At 32.0% G+C, this 19,602-nt stretch overlaps 1 protein-coding gene across 1 annotated transcript in view; it reads left to right on the top strand.

Moving 5' to 3' along the window:
* The window catches only part of LOC132700385 (neuropeptide SIFamide receptor-like), a 419,618-nt gene extending 408,073 nt beyond the window's left edge, over positions 1-11,545 (top strand). Inside the window, exon 4 of the mRNA XM_060667660.1 lies at positions 10,783-11,545. Coding sequence (XP_060523643.1) covers positions 10,783-11,545 — 763 coding nt within the window. The remainder of the gene's footprint in view (positions 1-10,782) is intronic.
* Positions 11,546-19,602: the final 8,057 nt, after the last annotated feature.

Genomic DNA, 19,602 nt, shown 5'->3' with positions numbered 1-19,602 from the left:
CCACAGGGATGACAATAAAGTTGAAATTAAATGATAAATGTACATACACATAACCTCCAACAAACAATCCAGGCAAAACATTCAAGTCACGTTATTATACGAAAATAACCGATATAACATTAACACGGACCCAGTCAAACACAAAACATAAAAATTGTTAAAAATTATTAAAAATACATGAACGGTAAAAAATTATTCTTCCCTAAAAATCGCTCATTTTGATGATAAAACCATAAATAATCAGGGCAAAGAGTCTTTGGTTTGAAGTGGCAGATAATTGTCAAATGTGAAAATGCTACCAACCCAGAAACATTAACATCTCAAAAATTTTATGTTCTGTGCCGACAACGGACAAGCAATATACAATAAAGTTAAAAATCAATTTAGTTATAGAATTATTTACTTAAAGTAGAAAAAAAAAGAAAAATTATTAAATAATAATGAAGGCAACCAGTATTGCCCTCATATACAAATAAACAACCAATGTGATAACTGATGTGAGCGAGGTATTTTTATTACAAAACTATTTGGCACCCACTACAGACCACTCACTGTAAAGAAATCGGGCAGTTTTATTTTATTTTTTGTATGGTTTTGATGGAGGAGATAGGTATATATATTGCTAAGACCCTCCACATCTTTCCTGCGGTTAAGACTATTAGCACAAAAATTAATGAAACACATCTCCAAAAACTCTGGTTTAAAGAGATTCTGTTCGGTGTCTAACACCACTACTTGGTCATACAGAACCCTATGGCCAGTGTCATTAACATGTATGCTCAGGCTAGTGCTATTGGATTTTAGTCTACAATCACTTATATGTAAAGTTTTTTTTTTTTTAATTCTGCGATGTATTACCAAATTACAATCATGCTGCAAGCCATATACCACATGGGACTTATGTAGGGGTGGGGTTTTATCTTTCAGTTGGGAATAGAAAGATCCGAGGGGCCTTAGGTTGTACTTGGCAATTTTTATATTTGTGTCTTGAAAGATTCTAATGAGAGCCGGTAACAATCTCTCGATATACTGTAATTTACCATATTTAGTTAAATTGTTATTATTATTATTAAGTGATGGCACTAATAAACTGTAATTATTATCTGTAGTGTCACCATTACATAATAAAATTTTACTCATTAATGATGGGGGATACTTATTATTCACAAATATATTGTTCAATATTTTAAATTTCTTATCTAACAGAGTATGATGGCAAATTTTTGTAATGTGGTTCTTTAATGCTAAAATTGTACTGATTTTTTGCTTCTTAGGATGGTAGGAAGAAAAAGGGATATATCTACCTGAACTAGTGTTTTTTCAATCTAGAATGACTGTATTGTCACTCGTCCCAATAACGCTGGTATCAAGAAAGGGAACAGAACGATCTAACTCAGTCTCCACGTAAAAGTGAGATCTCAGATCTCCGAAAACAGTGTTCGAAGTGTGAAACTTGATATCACGTACTGTTATTAGATCCTTTGTTGCATAAATAAATAAGGGTTTCTCTTAGAATTAACTGTAGTATTATTACAGATTCAGAGATCCTGGTTAAGGGAATAATTTGTATTTCCTTATGAAAAATAAATAAATAATAATAATAATAGAAAGAGGGAAAGTTTTGAAGCCGAATTTTGGAAGCGTTATTTTTCGCCAGCAATGGCAATCCTCCACTTTTAAATAAAGGAGCGCGACAATCAGATGTGATGCGCTGGTTATTTTAAGTATAAGAAAAATTTGGTTCTAAAGATCTTATCTAAAATTAAAAGTAATTCCCCGTCTAGTCTGCCGATCTAAAAACTTTGTTTACCTCCTAAGTAGGATCTGGAGTCGGACAGGACCCTTGAGTAGGAGTTATTTTCTTTGTTCTTGGATAATTGCTACGTTAAATACGACACATATTTATAGTGGACTAAAAGAACCTCGCTTCCTGATGCCTTCCTTACTATGAAGATCATTTCAAGGAAGCGGAAATTTGGAAATAATTACAAATTGATTTTTTGGCCATGAGCAACAAAACTTTTCGAGATTATACTACAGCGTATTGGAAAATAAATCTTATAACTTAGAGACCTAAAACAACCAAAATTTAACAACACTTTTCGTCGTTGAACTACAGCATCGTAGAGAATAAATAATATATCTAAGAGACTATAATACTTATGTCCTCCATATCGGTGAATTTTTTTAAAATTAATAAGATCAAAGAACGAACTGTCTCAATATTTAACAAATTTGATTAGTGTCCGATAATAGTGTCGTACAGCTGCCAGCTTTAGGTATTTCGTCAATTTTATTAATAATCAAGATGTGTGACAGATACATGACATCCCTCCAGTCGGCTCATCACAGTTTTTTAAAATTTTGAATTTTTAAAATGGTGATTAATTTAATATTATAATAATTATAACATTTCACCTGTAATGATAATATAATAGAATAACGTTCATTGACCCTTAGCAGTTGGGTATTTTCTAAAAATATCTGAAATGTAGGTTTATTTATATTTGTGATGTTATGTTGTTTGTTCTTATTGCTTAGTAAAACTCAAATTCATTTTATTGGTTTGAGTTCTGATCCTTGAACTCGGTACTGTCAAATTAAACGCTCCTTTCGTCTCATGAGAATGATGAGAGGAAAACGTTGGCATATCATTTAAATGTATAGAGATTTCGATAAGTCTTTCTAATATATATAGACAAGGCAACGTTAAGAATTCGAGTTTTTTTGAAAATCGGTCTAGCATGTACACGAATTGAAACACTGGCAATCAATCTTATTATCACACTTTGCAGGATGAATACTTTGTACGATGATTTTCTCCCTAACAAAATACCATGCTTAAACTGTAAACAAGAGCATAGGAAACTGTTTTCAATACATTATAAGTAAGTTTAGATCAATACTTTTTACAAAATTCCTGCGTCGGTTTATGCTGAGTCGAACTAGTTTTGGTTAGTTTTAGTTTCAGTCAAGCTCTGAAGAAGCCAACAGGATGATTGGCTAAACGTCAGCAATTTCGACTAAGCAAAAACCGACGCAGGAGGAATCCAGAACTTTTATAAAAAGTATTACAGTAGCCATTGGAAGTTTCTTTGAAAAATTAACAGTTTAGATTAAATTAGATTAGAATCTAACATGACTGAAAGAAGCTTTACAGGCCCTAACTTTTCATCCCATTTGTCGGATGTAAAAAGTATATTGTGTGTCTTGGTTTCACATAATTTTTGATAAAAGTAATGAGTCGTTCCCGTTGCAGTGTATGCACTAATTTTTACAAGGAGAGCCTAGTAGAACTGAAGTTTTTATACTAGAACATCAATCGTAACACAACATCTTGCTTAAATCACACATAGTTACATTAGTTTTAACTCCTTCATCGATTCCTTCTCCTAAGTTCTCAATTAGCTATAGCAGAGCTTATATAGTCGATTTCTAATTAAGAAAGTCAAACCGACTCTTAGATGGTAATTGTTTATGTTCAATATACCACATACATATAACATACACTACGGCTAAATATTTTCTATTGTGTATATTGCAATGCTGAAACTACTACTATCGAACTGCTTAAGTTAAAACATTTAGTCAGCTATACACAATGTTTCAAATATTGGAAACAATTGAAGAAATTTCAAATTATAAATTCTTTAAAATAGAACAAAATTTTATTCTACCCTGTTCCCAGCATCAAGAATTCTAATATATTAAATGCTCAAAATGATTTGGGATGGAGATCGAGAGTGATCTAAGAAAAATGCCGATTGGTTATATTGAAATTGGTTCAAAATTAATATTGACAAAACTAAATATATTGTTTTCTAACAGAAACATAAATATTTAAATGAAACAGGAAGGAAGTTATTCAAATTACATACTTAGGAATAATTAATTAGTAGTGCAGATATTTTGTACCCCAAAATTACCAACATATAAACACACAAAAATACTGAAAATTTAACAGTACAAACTTAAAATCAATGTCGGAAATGAATATAATAAAGCTAAACTAACTATGAAACAAGGATAATAATATGTACGGAATTATAACCAATTGCAAAATCAAAAAGGACAATTAATTTTTGTTAAGAAATTTAAAAGACATATTCGATAATATAATTAGTGAAGATGCAAATCGCAAATCGCAAATAACAATAACAAGTTTTTTGTTTTAATTCTCGTTCTAAAAGTTTCATCATCAATTCCGACTTTTTTAAACGTTTTGTAGAAGTCAATCTTTCACCACGAACCATAGAGCTTATGATTATTGATGGCTGCTTGTAGTTCTGAGTATTTACCACAACCAACCAAAACTAGTCAAAAAGCTAAAAACGAATTTGCCTGTGCAACATTTTCAAATAAACAAGGCGCGTTGGAAATAGGAAATTCAAAGCGTTTGGGAAACAATTTAAATTAGTTTCATTTCTGTTTTCATCGTTCGAATTCAGCTACATTCAAACCAGGGCACTGGGTCGTGCGTTTGCGAACCTCCAGAGAAAATTTTGAGATATTAAGAACGGATTCCAAACGGAAGGACTTCCGGTATCCAGTGCCACTCCAAGGCCGTTTAAAAATTAAATTCTAAAATTTTCAACTCGTTCTTGCAGTATACATTCTTTAAATGTTTGAGACTGCTCTTCTTTTGCTCCTTTGCTCCGCTCCGTTTTGTTAAACACAATTGAAAATCTGGGTCACAAGGAATTATTGTTTTACTGGATACGAGGGCTACCTTTTATATTTCGGCATTTCCAATAAAAAACTGTAATCTACAAACAAATGTGACTTTATTGTTTCTCAAAATATTCACCCTAATTCGCTTTTTCTGGTGTCAAAAATCGTTGCCCACGTAATTTATTCTTAATGTACGAGAATAAAAAGAAATCATTAGGTGCCAAATCAGGACTATATGGCGGATGGCTCATCAAATCAACGTTTTTAATGCTCAAAAAGTTGTTTGCACTGATCGGTGAGAGTTAGCATTGTTGTCGGAGTTTTTCTAATTTCTTCGCAGACTTTCGGCAAACAAATGGTTGTGTACCATTCAAAATTGATTTTTTTACCTTTTAGCAAAGGAACAGTTGCAACGTAACCAGTTTTCCTGAAAAAAGAGGCTACCATTTGTTTCGAGGTGCTTCGCGCCCGAAGAACTGCTGTGGGCTTTGTGTTATTTTGAGAGACCCACACAGCCGACTCCTGCTTACTTTCAGTTCATATCCATTATTCATCACCTGTTACGATTTCATAGACGTGTTTGGAAGCAACGCGATCGTATTTTTTTAGCATTTTGACCAATAAACACACAATTTCTTTAGCTGGTAAGTGTTCATGCAAAATTGTATGTATGCTGGTCCCACTAATACCCAAAGATACATCATGACGATCCTTGCAAAATCAGGTTCCGCACTGCATAAATGTTTTCACCGACTTTGGACGACCTTCACGAAATTCATCCTTAAGAAAACTACGACCACGACTGAAGTCCGAAAACTTAAGTTAAGAAAAATTAAGTTCCATTTTTAGCCGTCAAATTTTTTTCAGTTTATCACAAAAAACACAAACAACACTCTTTCGCCAAAACCTAACTGAGTAAACCTAACCTTAAAATGCCAAACTTCCTTTTAAAAACGTTAGTCGCCAGATGGCAGGAATAATTTTAAAAAATCCCAAAATATAAAAGGCAGCCCTCGTATTAATTATCATGTTAAAAACACTTCTTCTTCTTAAGGTGCCTAGCCCTCAGTTGGTGTTGCGAAAGGCAAACTCTTGTCGGTTTTGGACGGTTCGCAATATCGAGTGGGCGTCCGGATTTGTCCAGTCTCTGATATTTTCCAGCCAAGATTATCTTTTTCGACTGATGTCGCGATTTTATGCTATCTTTCTTTCTATTAATAACTTCTCTGTTTTGCTAATCCAACCTCTGCGTTGATTTTATGTGACGTTCAGGATATTTTTAATAATCATCTGCAAATCCCTGAATCTGAATCCCAATGGTACACAGTACACAGTTTTGAATAAATATTTTCAATTTATTCATTAAGTTAGTAAATTTTGAGATTATTTATTATCTATTTCCGAAAAAAAAGTTCTTTATTCAAGAAATATCAATAAATGCATTGATAGAAAAAGAATTCTGTTAAATACTTTTGCTTAATGACATAGTTTTCAGTTAGTGCGCATGCTTGTAACTTGTAATAACGTTCTGCGCAGGGTGCCTTTGCTTCTAGGCAGACGAGAGTCAGTCGGTCTCCAAGTCGCACACATAAGCGAAAAGAACTTTTGTCGGTACTAAGAATGTCGGGATAATTTGTTTCTTTTACAAAATGCAGTGTTAGTCATCTTCCGATGTTTTATTTTACCGAAAAATTGTGTTAGTGAAAATTGCTAAACCATAACCCTCAAAACAATAACAAATTCTATACCACCATATGAAAATTTATACCTTAACACAGTATTACTAAAAAAATATAAATTTTTTAGATTTCGTTATTTGAATTGACTTTATTACAGCACGTGTAAAATTGTTCTGCTGCGTCATTTACGACTTTCATTTGTTTGAAATACCCTTCACTTTCCTTATAACTCTCATCTGAAGCCCACAAAGCAATGTCAACATAAAGGAAATCATATGGTAGGTCAAAGATTTTGAACAAATTCAGTGATTTTTTGAATAATCTAATAATTGATCTTCTTTTGATCGATTTCAATTTTTGTAACCCTAGAATGTATACCATCTCGAGTTTTTACAGTTTCTTTTTTATATCGAGTGAAACAGTATCAGCAAACAGTGATAAATTACCAATTAAATTGGCTTAATGATCTATTGGTTGGATCTATATGATTATTTATATATGTAAGTATATGTATATGTAAGTACTTTTTAGAGATAACTAGCAACAAGCTTTTGTGTGTCAGAACCAAAAAAATCGTTTTTTTTCCCACCCTAACGAGTATGTTTGTCGATTTCGCTCAAATACCATTTACTACACTTGTTGCATAATATATTATAATTTCTCTATCGTCTTCCCAGTAATATGTCTAGTTCTTAATGATCCCGCTGGAGCGCTTTTCTTGATATATTAACAGAAAATAGCAAAATTCGCGAAAAATTTAAAGGAAATAAAGAAAATTTAAATATCAGAAATTTTTTAAAAATCGATATTACACTCACAACTTTTCCCATTTATTTGTTTCTTTTTTCAAAATCCATTCATAAAAATTCAAAAATTATTAATTTTGAATTTTTGAATTAGTTCAACAAAGAAATACACGTAGGGCCACAATATTCAATTGATATTATAATATGCAAGAATATGAAAAGTAGGCAAAGGATGAACAACAAATACCTAAAATCAACTTTTCGACAAAGTTTGTGTTGACAATATATTTATTATAGAGGCTGTGTAATTTGTGTTTGTTCTGCACATAAGTAAAACCTTAAAACTAATAAAATGCCTTTTATATATGATGAGTGGGATATATTTTGAATGTCTTCAATTGCGGCATTAGCTCAAAAAGTCTACAATGCTAAAAGTTTTCCTCGTTTAGTGCAAAATTTACGTAACTTTGGAAGCTTTCGACCTCAATTGCGAAGATGATCGGCTGGACCAACGGAACTCAATATAGTTAGTACGAGAACAAGGTCGCTCGCGTTGGGTATATCATGTACGTATGGTTACGCATGGTTAGGGAAAATATCCGAAATTTTTTGGACAGATGAGACCACTTTTATAAGTGATGTCCGTTTTGGAGTCTATTTTCTTGGTCACCCTATTCCCCAGACCTCACTTGTTTGGACTTCTCTCTGTAGGGTCGGTTAAAAGATATTGTTTACAAAATTCCACCAAGGACGAGAGACGACATGACAATACGAATACAAGAGGCCATTTGTACCCTGCCAGCAGCAGAAATTGAAGACGCTATAATATCCACGCATGAGCGGCTTCATCAATGCATCGAGTGTGATAGATGACAGTTCGAACATTTAAGGAAGCATTAGTTTTATTTAAATTTTATAAATTAAGAATACTTTTATCGTGAAAATAGACAAATAAATAAAACTTTATAAAATTTTTAGGGTAAATAAATTTTCTCACTACGATATTTTAGGTTAGTAATAAGATCAACATGCGGTTTTCACTAGCCTATTTTTATTGAAGAAAAAGTCATGCTATTGCATTTTAATTTTTACATAATTTTGCAATTTTCTGTGAAGAACTAGTTCTGCATAATTACTACTTAAGTATAATACTCATCCTCCTATAAAATTAGAAACAAAATGCGAACCATGTGCAATTGTTTTTTATTTTAAAACACAAAGTAATTAGATATTCCCAGCGTTAACTCCATCAAACCTACGAAACGTACTGTTTGTCCCTCTCCTTGTAAGATCATCAGTGATGCTTTCCCGATATATAATTCCGTTCTCCTCACAATTTCTCAAACATTTTGGTTTTGGTTTGCCTTTATGCAATTCAAAGTAAGATACTTGCGACTTGCTTGGTTGAGGAATGTGATATCAATTATAATTTGATAAATTAGTCATGACCATTCTGATATTTTCAATGCATACTCAATAGGGTATATCAGGATACTTGTGGCAAAATGTTTAGAAAACACTGGATCCTGGATCATATCATGTGTGATGGACATTGAGATAGAAAACGAATAGACCGAATAGGGAATAGCAGGGAACCTATTTTCATAGTCGCTTCTCAACCAAAATATGACTATGACTGTTGCCATAAGTATCTGATAAACTGTTAGGAAAGACAAAACTAGCACACTATTCACAGTCACAAGTCACTCACGAGTTAGATTAGAGTAACTATTGTTTACATTAGAAATTATTTTTATGGATACATATCTAATCATGAACTTGCGAAAACAGTAACATAAATAAAACTAGTAGAGCATGATCAAATATGAACGGACAATCATGGTTTGATACTGAGTTATAGTTTTGGAAATTACGGTGCAGTTTTCAAAAGTTGTATTTCGTAAAAAATTGTTACATTTGTGGAGTTCGTATAGAATGGTAATTCAGCGAACTGATAAGTAGATATTAAGATGTACAAAAATGAACTTTTTGAGCAGTGGCTATTGCCGAAAAATAACAAAAACTGAACCTATCCTTAATTAGGATAGAAATATGGACGTCGCCAGACATTTTTTTTTTGGTAAATATAACTTCTGGTTGAATGAAGATTTTCGAAATATGAACAATGAATACATTGTTCATTTTATTTACTTACGTTGATTACATCCATTTTTTTTTCTTTAAGAGAAAGACGTAGGTTGTTGATAAATCGTACTTGATGATTCTGTTGGCTTCTTCAGAACTGTTGATTGATTCTACTGTGTACCTGTTTATTTACTGTTTGAGGGGGCGGAGCTAAGGAAGAAGCATGGGCATTATCTCGGATGATTAATTTCAATATTGGTGAAAGGTAAAGACCAAGATTGTGTGGTTAGTTTTGGTTAGCTTGAGACACCAGCAGTTTTCTGCATTCGAGAACTCAATGAGAAGTTTGTAATTTGCGTAACGCAAAATATCCACTGATCTACAGTGAGTAAAATTCAGAAAAATATATAGGAACACAGTTTATTGATGAAGTCAGGTTTTGTTTAAATGGTACGGTAAATAAATAAAATTGTAGGTATTGGACTACAAATAATCCTCTATGAATGAGAGAAAATTATACACAACTGCCAAAATAAATCAATATTTGGTCAGGGATTTTGACTATTGGACTTTATTTTAAAATATTGTTATTAAATTCCTTCTCTCGGAAATTCTTACCGAAACATAGACAGATTTTTTTTCAACAGGATGGTGCTTCGCAACGTTTTGCTCGAAAAGTAAGTGAATATCTCGAGGTATTACTGGAAATACTTAGAATCAAAAGTATAACAGGAAAAATTACAAAATTTAGGTGATTTAAAATTAAATACGAAATAAGACCATCCTGAGTAATGTTTTGGTTAGTGTTGGCTAGTTATTAGCATATTCTCAAAAAGTTAATGGAGGTTTTTACTCACTGTGGATCTTGTAATGGGTCTCTCTGGATAATTGGAGTTATACAAATGACAAACGTCTTCATGAGTTCTCATTTTGTCTCCATATTCAATTCTCTGAATTTCATTTAGATGCGCCATATCCACTTTCGACGAAAATATAATTTTAACAATTGTTATTAATTCATAAGATATATGCTACATGAATTATGCCTCAAATTTAACACAGAATTCGAATATATCATATCTTGGTTGCCATTTTTCTTGAAATCCAATATCCGATTATTAAATGAATTTGTAATACCTTTTACCCGTTCAATTTATAAGCAGGTACCATTACAGTTAAGCTCTGAAGAAGTCAACAAGATGAATGCCGTGACTTCAACAAGTCCGATTTATCAACCACAGATGCAAAACGAATCAAGAAGCTTTGTAAATAGTATCCTGTGGAAGTTTCTTCTCCCGGGCATTTTATTGGTCTTTATAGCGGGTGGTATATTCAGAAATTCTTATGAGAACGGTTTTGAGTGGGTCAAAAATATGTTTTTTAAATTGGCGAATGCAAAAATTCTAGTAGTCCTTTTATGAAGTTTTACTACATTGCACTGCACCCATTATTTGTTTAATTTGTCATGATTAAAATGTAAAGATTCTTGCTTTCTAGATAATAAACCCACAACAGTGTTCGGATCCAAGAAGCATCTTTCCTCATATTATATTTTGCTCGGTCTACTATTAAAATTCACTGACTCGGTACTTCTTTTTCAGATTCCTGGCGATATGGTGGCCCCTCAAATGCCAGATCACCAAGAGACGCGCCCGAATCATGATCGTCTTCATTTGGTGCGTCGCTTTAACAACCACAATCCCGTGGGCTTTATTCTTCGATTTGGTCGTTATTTTCACCGACGCACCGGACGTCCAGCTCTGTCTGGAAGTGTGGCCGAAACCTCTCAGCGGCTCTCTCTACTTTTTAACCGCAAACTTGTTATTTTGTTATATTCTGCCCATGATACTCATCACCATGTGTTACGTTCTCATTTATATCAAGGTCTGGAAACGAAACATTCCTAGCGACACCAAGGACGCCCAAATGGAACGCCTGCAACAGAAATCGAAAGTGAAAGTCGTCAAAATGCTGGTAGCGGTCGTCATTTTATTCGTCATATCTTGGTTGCCGTTGTACGCCATTTTTGCGAGGATCAAGCTGGGCGGGGACATCGAACCGTGGGAGGAGGAGATTCTTCCGATAGCTACTCCAGTAGCGCAGTGGTTGGGAGCTTCGAATTCCTGTATAAATCCGATCCTGTACGCGTTTTTCAATAAAAAATTTAGGAAAGGCTTCGTGGCTATCATCAAAAGCAGGAAGTGTTGCGGGAGGCTCAGGTACTACGAAACCGTAGCCTTGATGTCGTCATCGACTAGCATGAGAAAGTCGTCGCACTTTTACAACAACAACTCTTCGACTAGAAAAATACCTATTAACGAAAACATGGCGGTATCCTATATTTGCAACAACACTGGGGTGTGATTGTCCTGGAAATGGACGCCTCAGCGGAGGAATTTTGAGGATCATTTTTAGGCACACGGTTCGAGTTGCCATTTCGCTCGAGGTTTCGAGTGTGTTTAGGACTGAGTTTAAAAATGATTAGAAAAGTTTTGTTGTGGATGTCTAAAGTTAAGAGATAATGTTATATATTCAAATAAGAAACAGGGCAGAAAGCGAAACATACCCATTTAGAAAACAATATATGTAACATTTGTAATAGCTTGTGGTAACAATAAGCTTTAAACGATGTACGAGAAATTTAGAAACAAAAAATGATATGTCTTACTTTTGTTAGGGAGTAAGCATCACCTATGCGTGTCTTAAGACTATCCTCGTTTTGAAAATAATTTTGGTATGGAGTAGCAACCCACATGCATTTACGCTTACTAGTAGAACTCTAAAAATTATTTTTTTAACAACTTTTTAGGTTTTTGTGTATCGATTATATTTCCGTTCATGTTTAGGTGTCTAGTGTGAGTAGAATATCGTAGACTGTTACATCATAACGCAACTAAAACATACCATTAACGTTTTAAGTAATTATTACGAGGCGAGTATGAATAAATATTGCTGAATTTCGTAGGTTTTAACGTTTTTCCAGAATCTTCAGAACTATTCCGGCTTTGATGATTTGTACATATATTTTTTACTACCCGTTTAGAATAATATCGGACACTACGTATTTTTCAGTACAATAATATTTGTAAGTGCCGGCTTATATTTGTTAGATAATAGGTTATGTTATAGCAACCTACAGAAACGATAGAAAGGACTGTTTTGGTGTTTCATAGCTATCCGTAATGTGCACCTATATGGAGGGCTAATAACAGTGAAGCTTATTGATCGACAATCGTAAACTTCAAATAAAAACCTAGCCAAAAGTCGATAAATTGTATTTGCCTCACCAGGTAAAAATTAAGGTAAAGTTTGAAATTGCAATCGCAATTAGCATTAAAAAGTAGAGATAATTTTTACTTTAAGTAAAGCCAACCTTCATTTTGCCTATCACGGTTGCTTGCTATCATTAGCTCTTCATTTGCGAGTTGTGTGGAGTGAATCGAATTATCATGATTCATTTAAGTGGGTGCCTAAATAAAGTGGCATATTACGATACAATGCAAGCCGCATGGTGGAGTCGTTCCCCATACCTCAAATAAAGTTTTTTTCAAAAGCACACGACACCTTACCCCTTAGAAATAAACTTTATTTTCTCAACAAAAAAAGATAAATACAATATCACTTTTATTGCAACAAAATTTAGCCAAATGATATCGCCATCTTTGGGAATATTTTTAGAATACCTATTTTAAGAAAAACGTATTTAAATTTACTGTTAACGCGTCAAAATTATATTCATTCATTCATTCAGACACTAAACTCAAGCAATAACACAGGTCATATATTTGCGTTTTGATTCCGGATACTCCATTCCGCAGATTCTAACCCAATTGGTTGCGTTTTCAGTGTTATGAAAATAAACGCGAATTATATCAAGCACTTCTACATGTAGAAAAGGCGTTTTTTACAAAAAAGGCCACCGAAATACATTATGGGATATGGGTGCTCCGCCGCTTACACAAAAAAACATCAAAATAAAAAAGATACATGATTATTAATTAATTAGTTTTTTTGTTGCTTCTCTTTAATTCAAACCAAAGCTAATTGTTAGAGACGCAAGAGGCGAAAAAAATTGAATGGTAAATTCAGTCATGAAATAATTAAAGGGAGTAGATGAATTTAGTTGGTTTAGGTCCTCACACATAAGCAACCTGTTACACTTTACAAGTTTTTTGTTTGTTCTGAGGTTATATTATAGGCATTTTGTTCATTTGCTATTATTAAGTTTTATAGTAAAAGTGCTAGTATAATCAGTTTTTTCGCTTATATATATATATATATATATATATATATATATATATATATATATATATATATATATATATATATATATATATATATATATATATATATATATATATATATATATATATGATGACACTATATTCCGGGATATCATCCGTTCGCTCGTTGAACTCCGACTGGAATCCTGCATCCGACTGGAATCCTGCAAATCTTGCATCCGACTGGAATCCTGCAGACGTTTCGCCAAAATCTCACTTGGCATCTTCAATGCTCGCGCTCCGAAAACACTTCGAACACTCAGTGTTCGAAGTGTTTTCGGAGCGCGAGCATTGAAGATGCCAAGTGAGATTTTGGCGAAACGTCTGCAGGATTCCAGTCGGATGCAAGATTTGCAGGATTCCAGTCGGATGCAGGATTCCAGTCGGAGTTCAACGAGCGAACGGATGATATCCCGGAATATAGTGTCATCACATTTTTCCATCCGTGAATCAATACGTGAGAATATATATATATATATATATATATATATATATATATATATATATATACATAAGCGAAAAAACTGATATTCCTAGATATCATCCGTTCGCTTGTTGAACTCCGACTGGAATCCTGCATCCGACTGGAATCCTGCATCCTACTGGAATCCTGCAGACGTTTCGCCAAAATCTCACTTGGGATCTTCAATGCTTCAATGCTCGCGCTCCGAAAACACTTCGAACACTCGAAGTGTTTTCGAAGCGCAACCATTGAAGATGCCAAGTGAGATTTTGGCGAAACGTCTGCAGGATTCAAGTCGAAGTTCAACAAGCGAACGGATGATATCCCGGAATACAGTGTCATCACATTTATTTATTTATTATATTTATATATATATATATATATATATATATATATATATATATATATATATATATATATATATATATTTATATATTTATATATATATATATATATATATATATATATATATATATATATATATATATATATATATATATATATATATATATATATATATATATATATATATATATATATATATATATATATATAATTAATTTTAAAAACAAGGTTTTCTAGTTGAAGATTCCAAATTAACCGATTTTCTAGTTAAAGATTCCAAATTAACCGATCTCTTTAAAAAAATGCTGTCAGCTAGTCACTAGGACCAATATTAAAGTTCAAAAATATTTAAATTCAAGATGGTCGGGGACACCACATAAAAAAAACTAATCAAGATAGCGAAATAAACATCACGTGCTCATCTATATCTTATTCACAACTAATGATGATAACGACTTGACAAAACAAAAATAATATTCCTAATTTCGACAATAAAATTCTGCAGCATCTTTTGAAAATTCTGATTTGAACCTTATAGGAGATCTAACTACTAACTTACTATATTATAAAGAACTTAGAGGTCACGGAAGAGTAATACATATTATAAAGAAGTCCTGAAACGAGTAATTAGTGTATTGAAGTATATTACTACCCGAAACTCAGCATTCTAAGATTACAAATTGGTTTGGTTCATCCTTAAATAAACCGTTTTTGGATTATTAGAGTCTACAGCAAAATTCTATAGATGTCATAAACAACACATAGAAAAATATAATAATTGCGGCAGCAGCGGAAGAAAGTGTTATCGCCGGAACACCAAACGATGCGCGTTCCGTATTTAGTACTTGTGACACCATTCTATTTTTTCAAATACGTTGCCAATGTTTGATTTTAACTAGAATGGATAGTAACGAACAAGATCCTTTGCTGGGTATAGGAAGCAAAGGGTTGATTAATTTGGATCTCTTTGATTGAATCAAGCATACCAAGTATACTCTAAAAATACACTCAATATGCCAAAGTTTTTGTATTTTATCCTATCATTTCAATTGATTTAAAACGTACCCCTATCATCAGAAACCCAAGGGATGCGAGATATGCTCCGAAAAAAATTGTTATTTTAGGTATAAAGGGCACCCCTAAAGAGCTGCATGCTTGATCATAATATGCAACATTTCTTGGTGTGATTTGGCGTGTACCGCGGCATCTGTATCAGTAATTAGTAATTCTAGAATGTTAAAAGGTTTACTTCCCTACTTTCAAAAAAAAATTATCCCCATGATAATTCTAAGAAAAATTAACACTGCCCATTTGGTCTACATATAAAACGAATTTTGTATGTCAGCTTTGCTTTTAGAAAATAAGTTTTACAAGCGCTCTGTTTTAATAAGGGTGTACAAAATAAATTAATAACTAAAGTTTAAAACAAAGAGAAATACTTATAACTAAAGTAAATTATATTCCATGTCCAAACGACGATATTAATATTCAATATACAGGGTGTATTTCAAATGCCTTCTTAATTTGCTCATTACGTTCTAATAGAATAAATTACAAACCAAGAACCGTGTTGCTTATGTCTAGAACGCTTAATTCTATTAAAACAGATACCGCGAAAAATTGTTTAAATTTATATTTTAGATTTACGTAGGGCCTAGACTAGCATCATTCTCCTCTGTGGCTATCTTTGTTTCGGTGCGTTTTTCTCTGATTTGTTCTGAACTGCAAAAATTTTTCGTAGAAAATCAATGTTTCTCATTAGTTTTCCTTTTAGTATGGGGTGATACTTATCATAAAACCTGTTAAATTTTTAAAAAAAAATTGAAACACAAAATTGTTTGGTTTCACGCATACTTTTAAAATTCATTTATTTATTTATGTACTCTAACAAGACGAACTAACGTCACAATTTACAAAGACACACTAAGAATAATTTCATTTATCTTAATTCAAAAGAGTAAGTCAAATTATTTCTAAACCAAAGAAACAAAAACAGAAAAGTCAGTGGAAATAAATGAGTTCAGTTTCAGCGAAAAACTTTTGCTTGACCCCTCAACTAAATGACAAATTAAAAATATCCATGTACAAGAGTAACTATTACGTAACTATTATAATTTGTTTGCAAAAGAGATATTGGTGAGTTGTTTCCTAAATTGGTACTATATCTAGGCGCATTGAACAAAGGAGGCGTTCTAGTCATTACCTCCCTAGCATTAGAAGATAATTTTTTTAACAGTTTGGGACATTTATTTATTTATTATTTGTTATTTACAATATTATGCAAAAAAATACCATTGTATACTATTCGTCTAACAGATTTCACCATATGAAAGACGTCAGGAAATCATGTGAAAAATAAACTTTTTTGAATGTTTCGAATTATAGTATTCTAGTATTGGGGAGTCGATATCACACCGCCAAACTCAAGTAGAAACCGCACATAGGCGTTATAGAGTATGATCAGCAACTTGGGTACTTGAAATTCTTTGCTAACCCCTAAAATAAACCCCAAGTTTTTATTTTATCACTATATTTTAAATATGAATTTCAAAACTTACTTTATCGTGTATGGTAATTGAAAATTCCCTGATTTGCTGCACTTCTTTTATACTTACACCGTTGAATCTATAATCAAAAGTTATACCATTTCGTAGGTTACTAAAGCTAAGATAGTAACATTTGTCAATATTTAAAAAATATATTGCGTCTGCTACGAACAAAGAGAACAAACAGCAGAGGTCCCAAGTACGGTCTCTGAGGTATGCCAAACATGATATCAGTAGATATAGATTCAGTTCCATTTAGCTCTACAGCCTAATTCCTAGAACTAATATTTGATTAAACAATTTGATAAGGATAGGCGTGTTTACCGAAATTTTTAAGTTCTACTAACATTGTAGCTTTATCAAATGTCTTGGAAAAAACCTACAAAGAACTACCAAAGAACGTACCTAAATTTAAAAAATAACCCCTCTGTTATAATTGCTTTAAGCATTTTGCCCGAAATAGAAAAAATTGATATGGGTCGATAGTTTGTAATACGAATCTTGCTACCGCTCTTATGAACAGGTGGGTGATAAAGTTTTATTAAAAAGTAAAAATAGAAGCAGTCTTAAACGAATAATAGAAAAATGTTACAGTTTTTTTAAAATTTCATATTTTTACAATAAACTATGTTATGAATTTGTTTTATTTGCTATTACTGTTATTGCTAATATGTCCAAATGTACAGGTTTTTGAAATTGCTTTTATTATATTATGTATTTATTTATTTACAAAATATATCAATACCGAGGACTAAAGTACATAGTACAAGAACATCAACTCCAAATAGGAATCGATAGAAATATTTAGGCCTGCAAACGACATTTTTATATATAGAGAGATAGGCAGATGCGAAATATATTTAGAACTTACCAAATTTAAGAAAATAATTAGTAATAATGATTAGTTTCATCAATAAACATGTGGTGATTGTGTGTTGTGGTAATTAATTTCAAGAAATTAGTTATTTTTTTCTTAAGATTTTATTTTTTTAGGTAATTTTTCAGTTTTTATTTATTTTATTGGTTATTCGAAATTAAGAATTGAGTTTGGAGATAATCAATAATTTAATATTTAATAACAAAATAGAAATAATTTACATAAGAATTTTGTTTTAAAATTAAATTGCATGACTATTATTAATAGACTTTTCCTTAGTTCTGAAATCGACAACTTTGATGTGTCACAGAAGAAAATAGTATCAGCCTACGCCCAAAAAAAGAACGTTTATGCATCATTAACATATTTACCAATGAAGAGAATATCACTACTGGAAATTTTAAATTTGCAGTGGTTTTTAAAAGATCTATTTCATTCTAAAATTATTATTTTGAAAAGTTAATTGCAGTGAAGAAATTCATTATGGAATAACAGGTTGTCAGCTTAAATCAGCTCTGATCCTTACGGTGCAAACTCGCCGCGTTTCATCAACTTCTTTTTTTATTTCAAATTTATGCAAACCATATTTAATTTCAATAGTAAGAATTAGCAATAACAATAAAAATTTACGAATTTAATGTTGTAGGTGAGTTATTTTTTATTAAACCGTTTAAGCGGAAAATTCCCTTGCTCCTTTACTCTCTCGAACCATGTAAAAACGGTGGACTATACTTTTAGTTTTATATTTTTATAATAATTTTTCATACTTATACATAATTAATCGATTAAAAAAGACAATTTTATTCTTTTTATGTCTCATTTGGTTTCTTATACAAAGGTGAAAATAATAGTTTGAAACTGTTAAGCAATTTTTCAATACAAAAGAAGCTGTTGCGCTTTTGGGACACCGCAATTGATTATCATTATTTTTTAGTATGATAATAATTATTATTATTGAAACTCTAAACATAAATATAACTAAAAATCCTGCCATTAATAGAACAATTTAAATCTGTCTCAAATAATAAGGCATAAAATTCATCTTCTTTATAGCATTTTATACCATGAGCCAAACAAGTAACATGAAATAAGTTAAAATAACCACAAAACAAATATAATTTTCACGTAGTGTTGTTTTACTGATTTGCCATGCTGATCCACAATAACTTAAATAATAATAACCAACCAATAACCAGAAAAGCAATAATTAATTTGGGTTAATTTTCGTTAAAAACCAATTTAACTTCTACTGAATAAAATGTTTATTTAATGTTTGTAAATACATTAAAATTAACATTAACTATCAATAATTTGCTTGAATACGTAATTTATAAAAGCCAAAATTTCATAACATATCTTTCAACTATTTTCCAAAACAAGGCACACAAGAACGTTTCATGTAGACGATATCAGAAATAGTAATACTTTTGGTATCACTGTTCTTTTCTGTTACTATTCATATAAAGACAGCAGTAAAGTACCTGAGTCGGCCCCCAACTAATAAATGCAAATCTACAAATACAAAATGCAATAAATTCTCTATTATTGTAAAAAATGCATGTTTTGTAAAAAACAGACAAAAAAAATAAAAAATTCAAAAAATACATTTTACATTTTCTCCACTCATGACTCATTAGGTAAGCAAAGGGCCTACAGGACTGGCCCAAGGAATATTTAAGTCACTATAGAACATATTATAGAATTCAGTTTGCAAGAATAATGCGGTGTAAGCAGCACAGTTAGGCCATGTTTCTCTGTTTTATCTTTCAAGGCGTATTTGGTAAATTATTTTCTTCAAATTCAATATTAATTTTTGATAGTTAAGACAAAGTTGGAGTTTTCCCTGTGTATCGTGGGTTATATATAGCTTCTAGTGAATCAGCCTTCTCCGTCTTCGTCGTAATCTC

This window comes from Cylas formicarius, unplaced genomic scaffold, assembly GCF_029955315.1.
Source record: "Cylas formicarius isolate icCylForm1 unplaced genomic scaffold, icCylForm1.1 PGA_scaffold_4__25_contigs__length_36172078, whole genome shotgun sequence".
NCBI lineage: Eukaryota > Metazoa > Arthropoda > Insecta > Coleoptera > Brentidae > Cylas > Cylas formicarius.
Note: the sequence above shows the minus strand (reverse complement) of the source record. Positions and strands in the feature narration are given on the sequence as shown.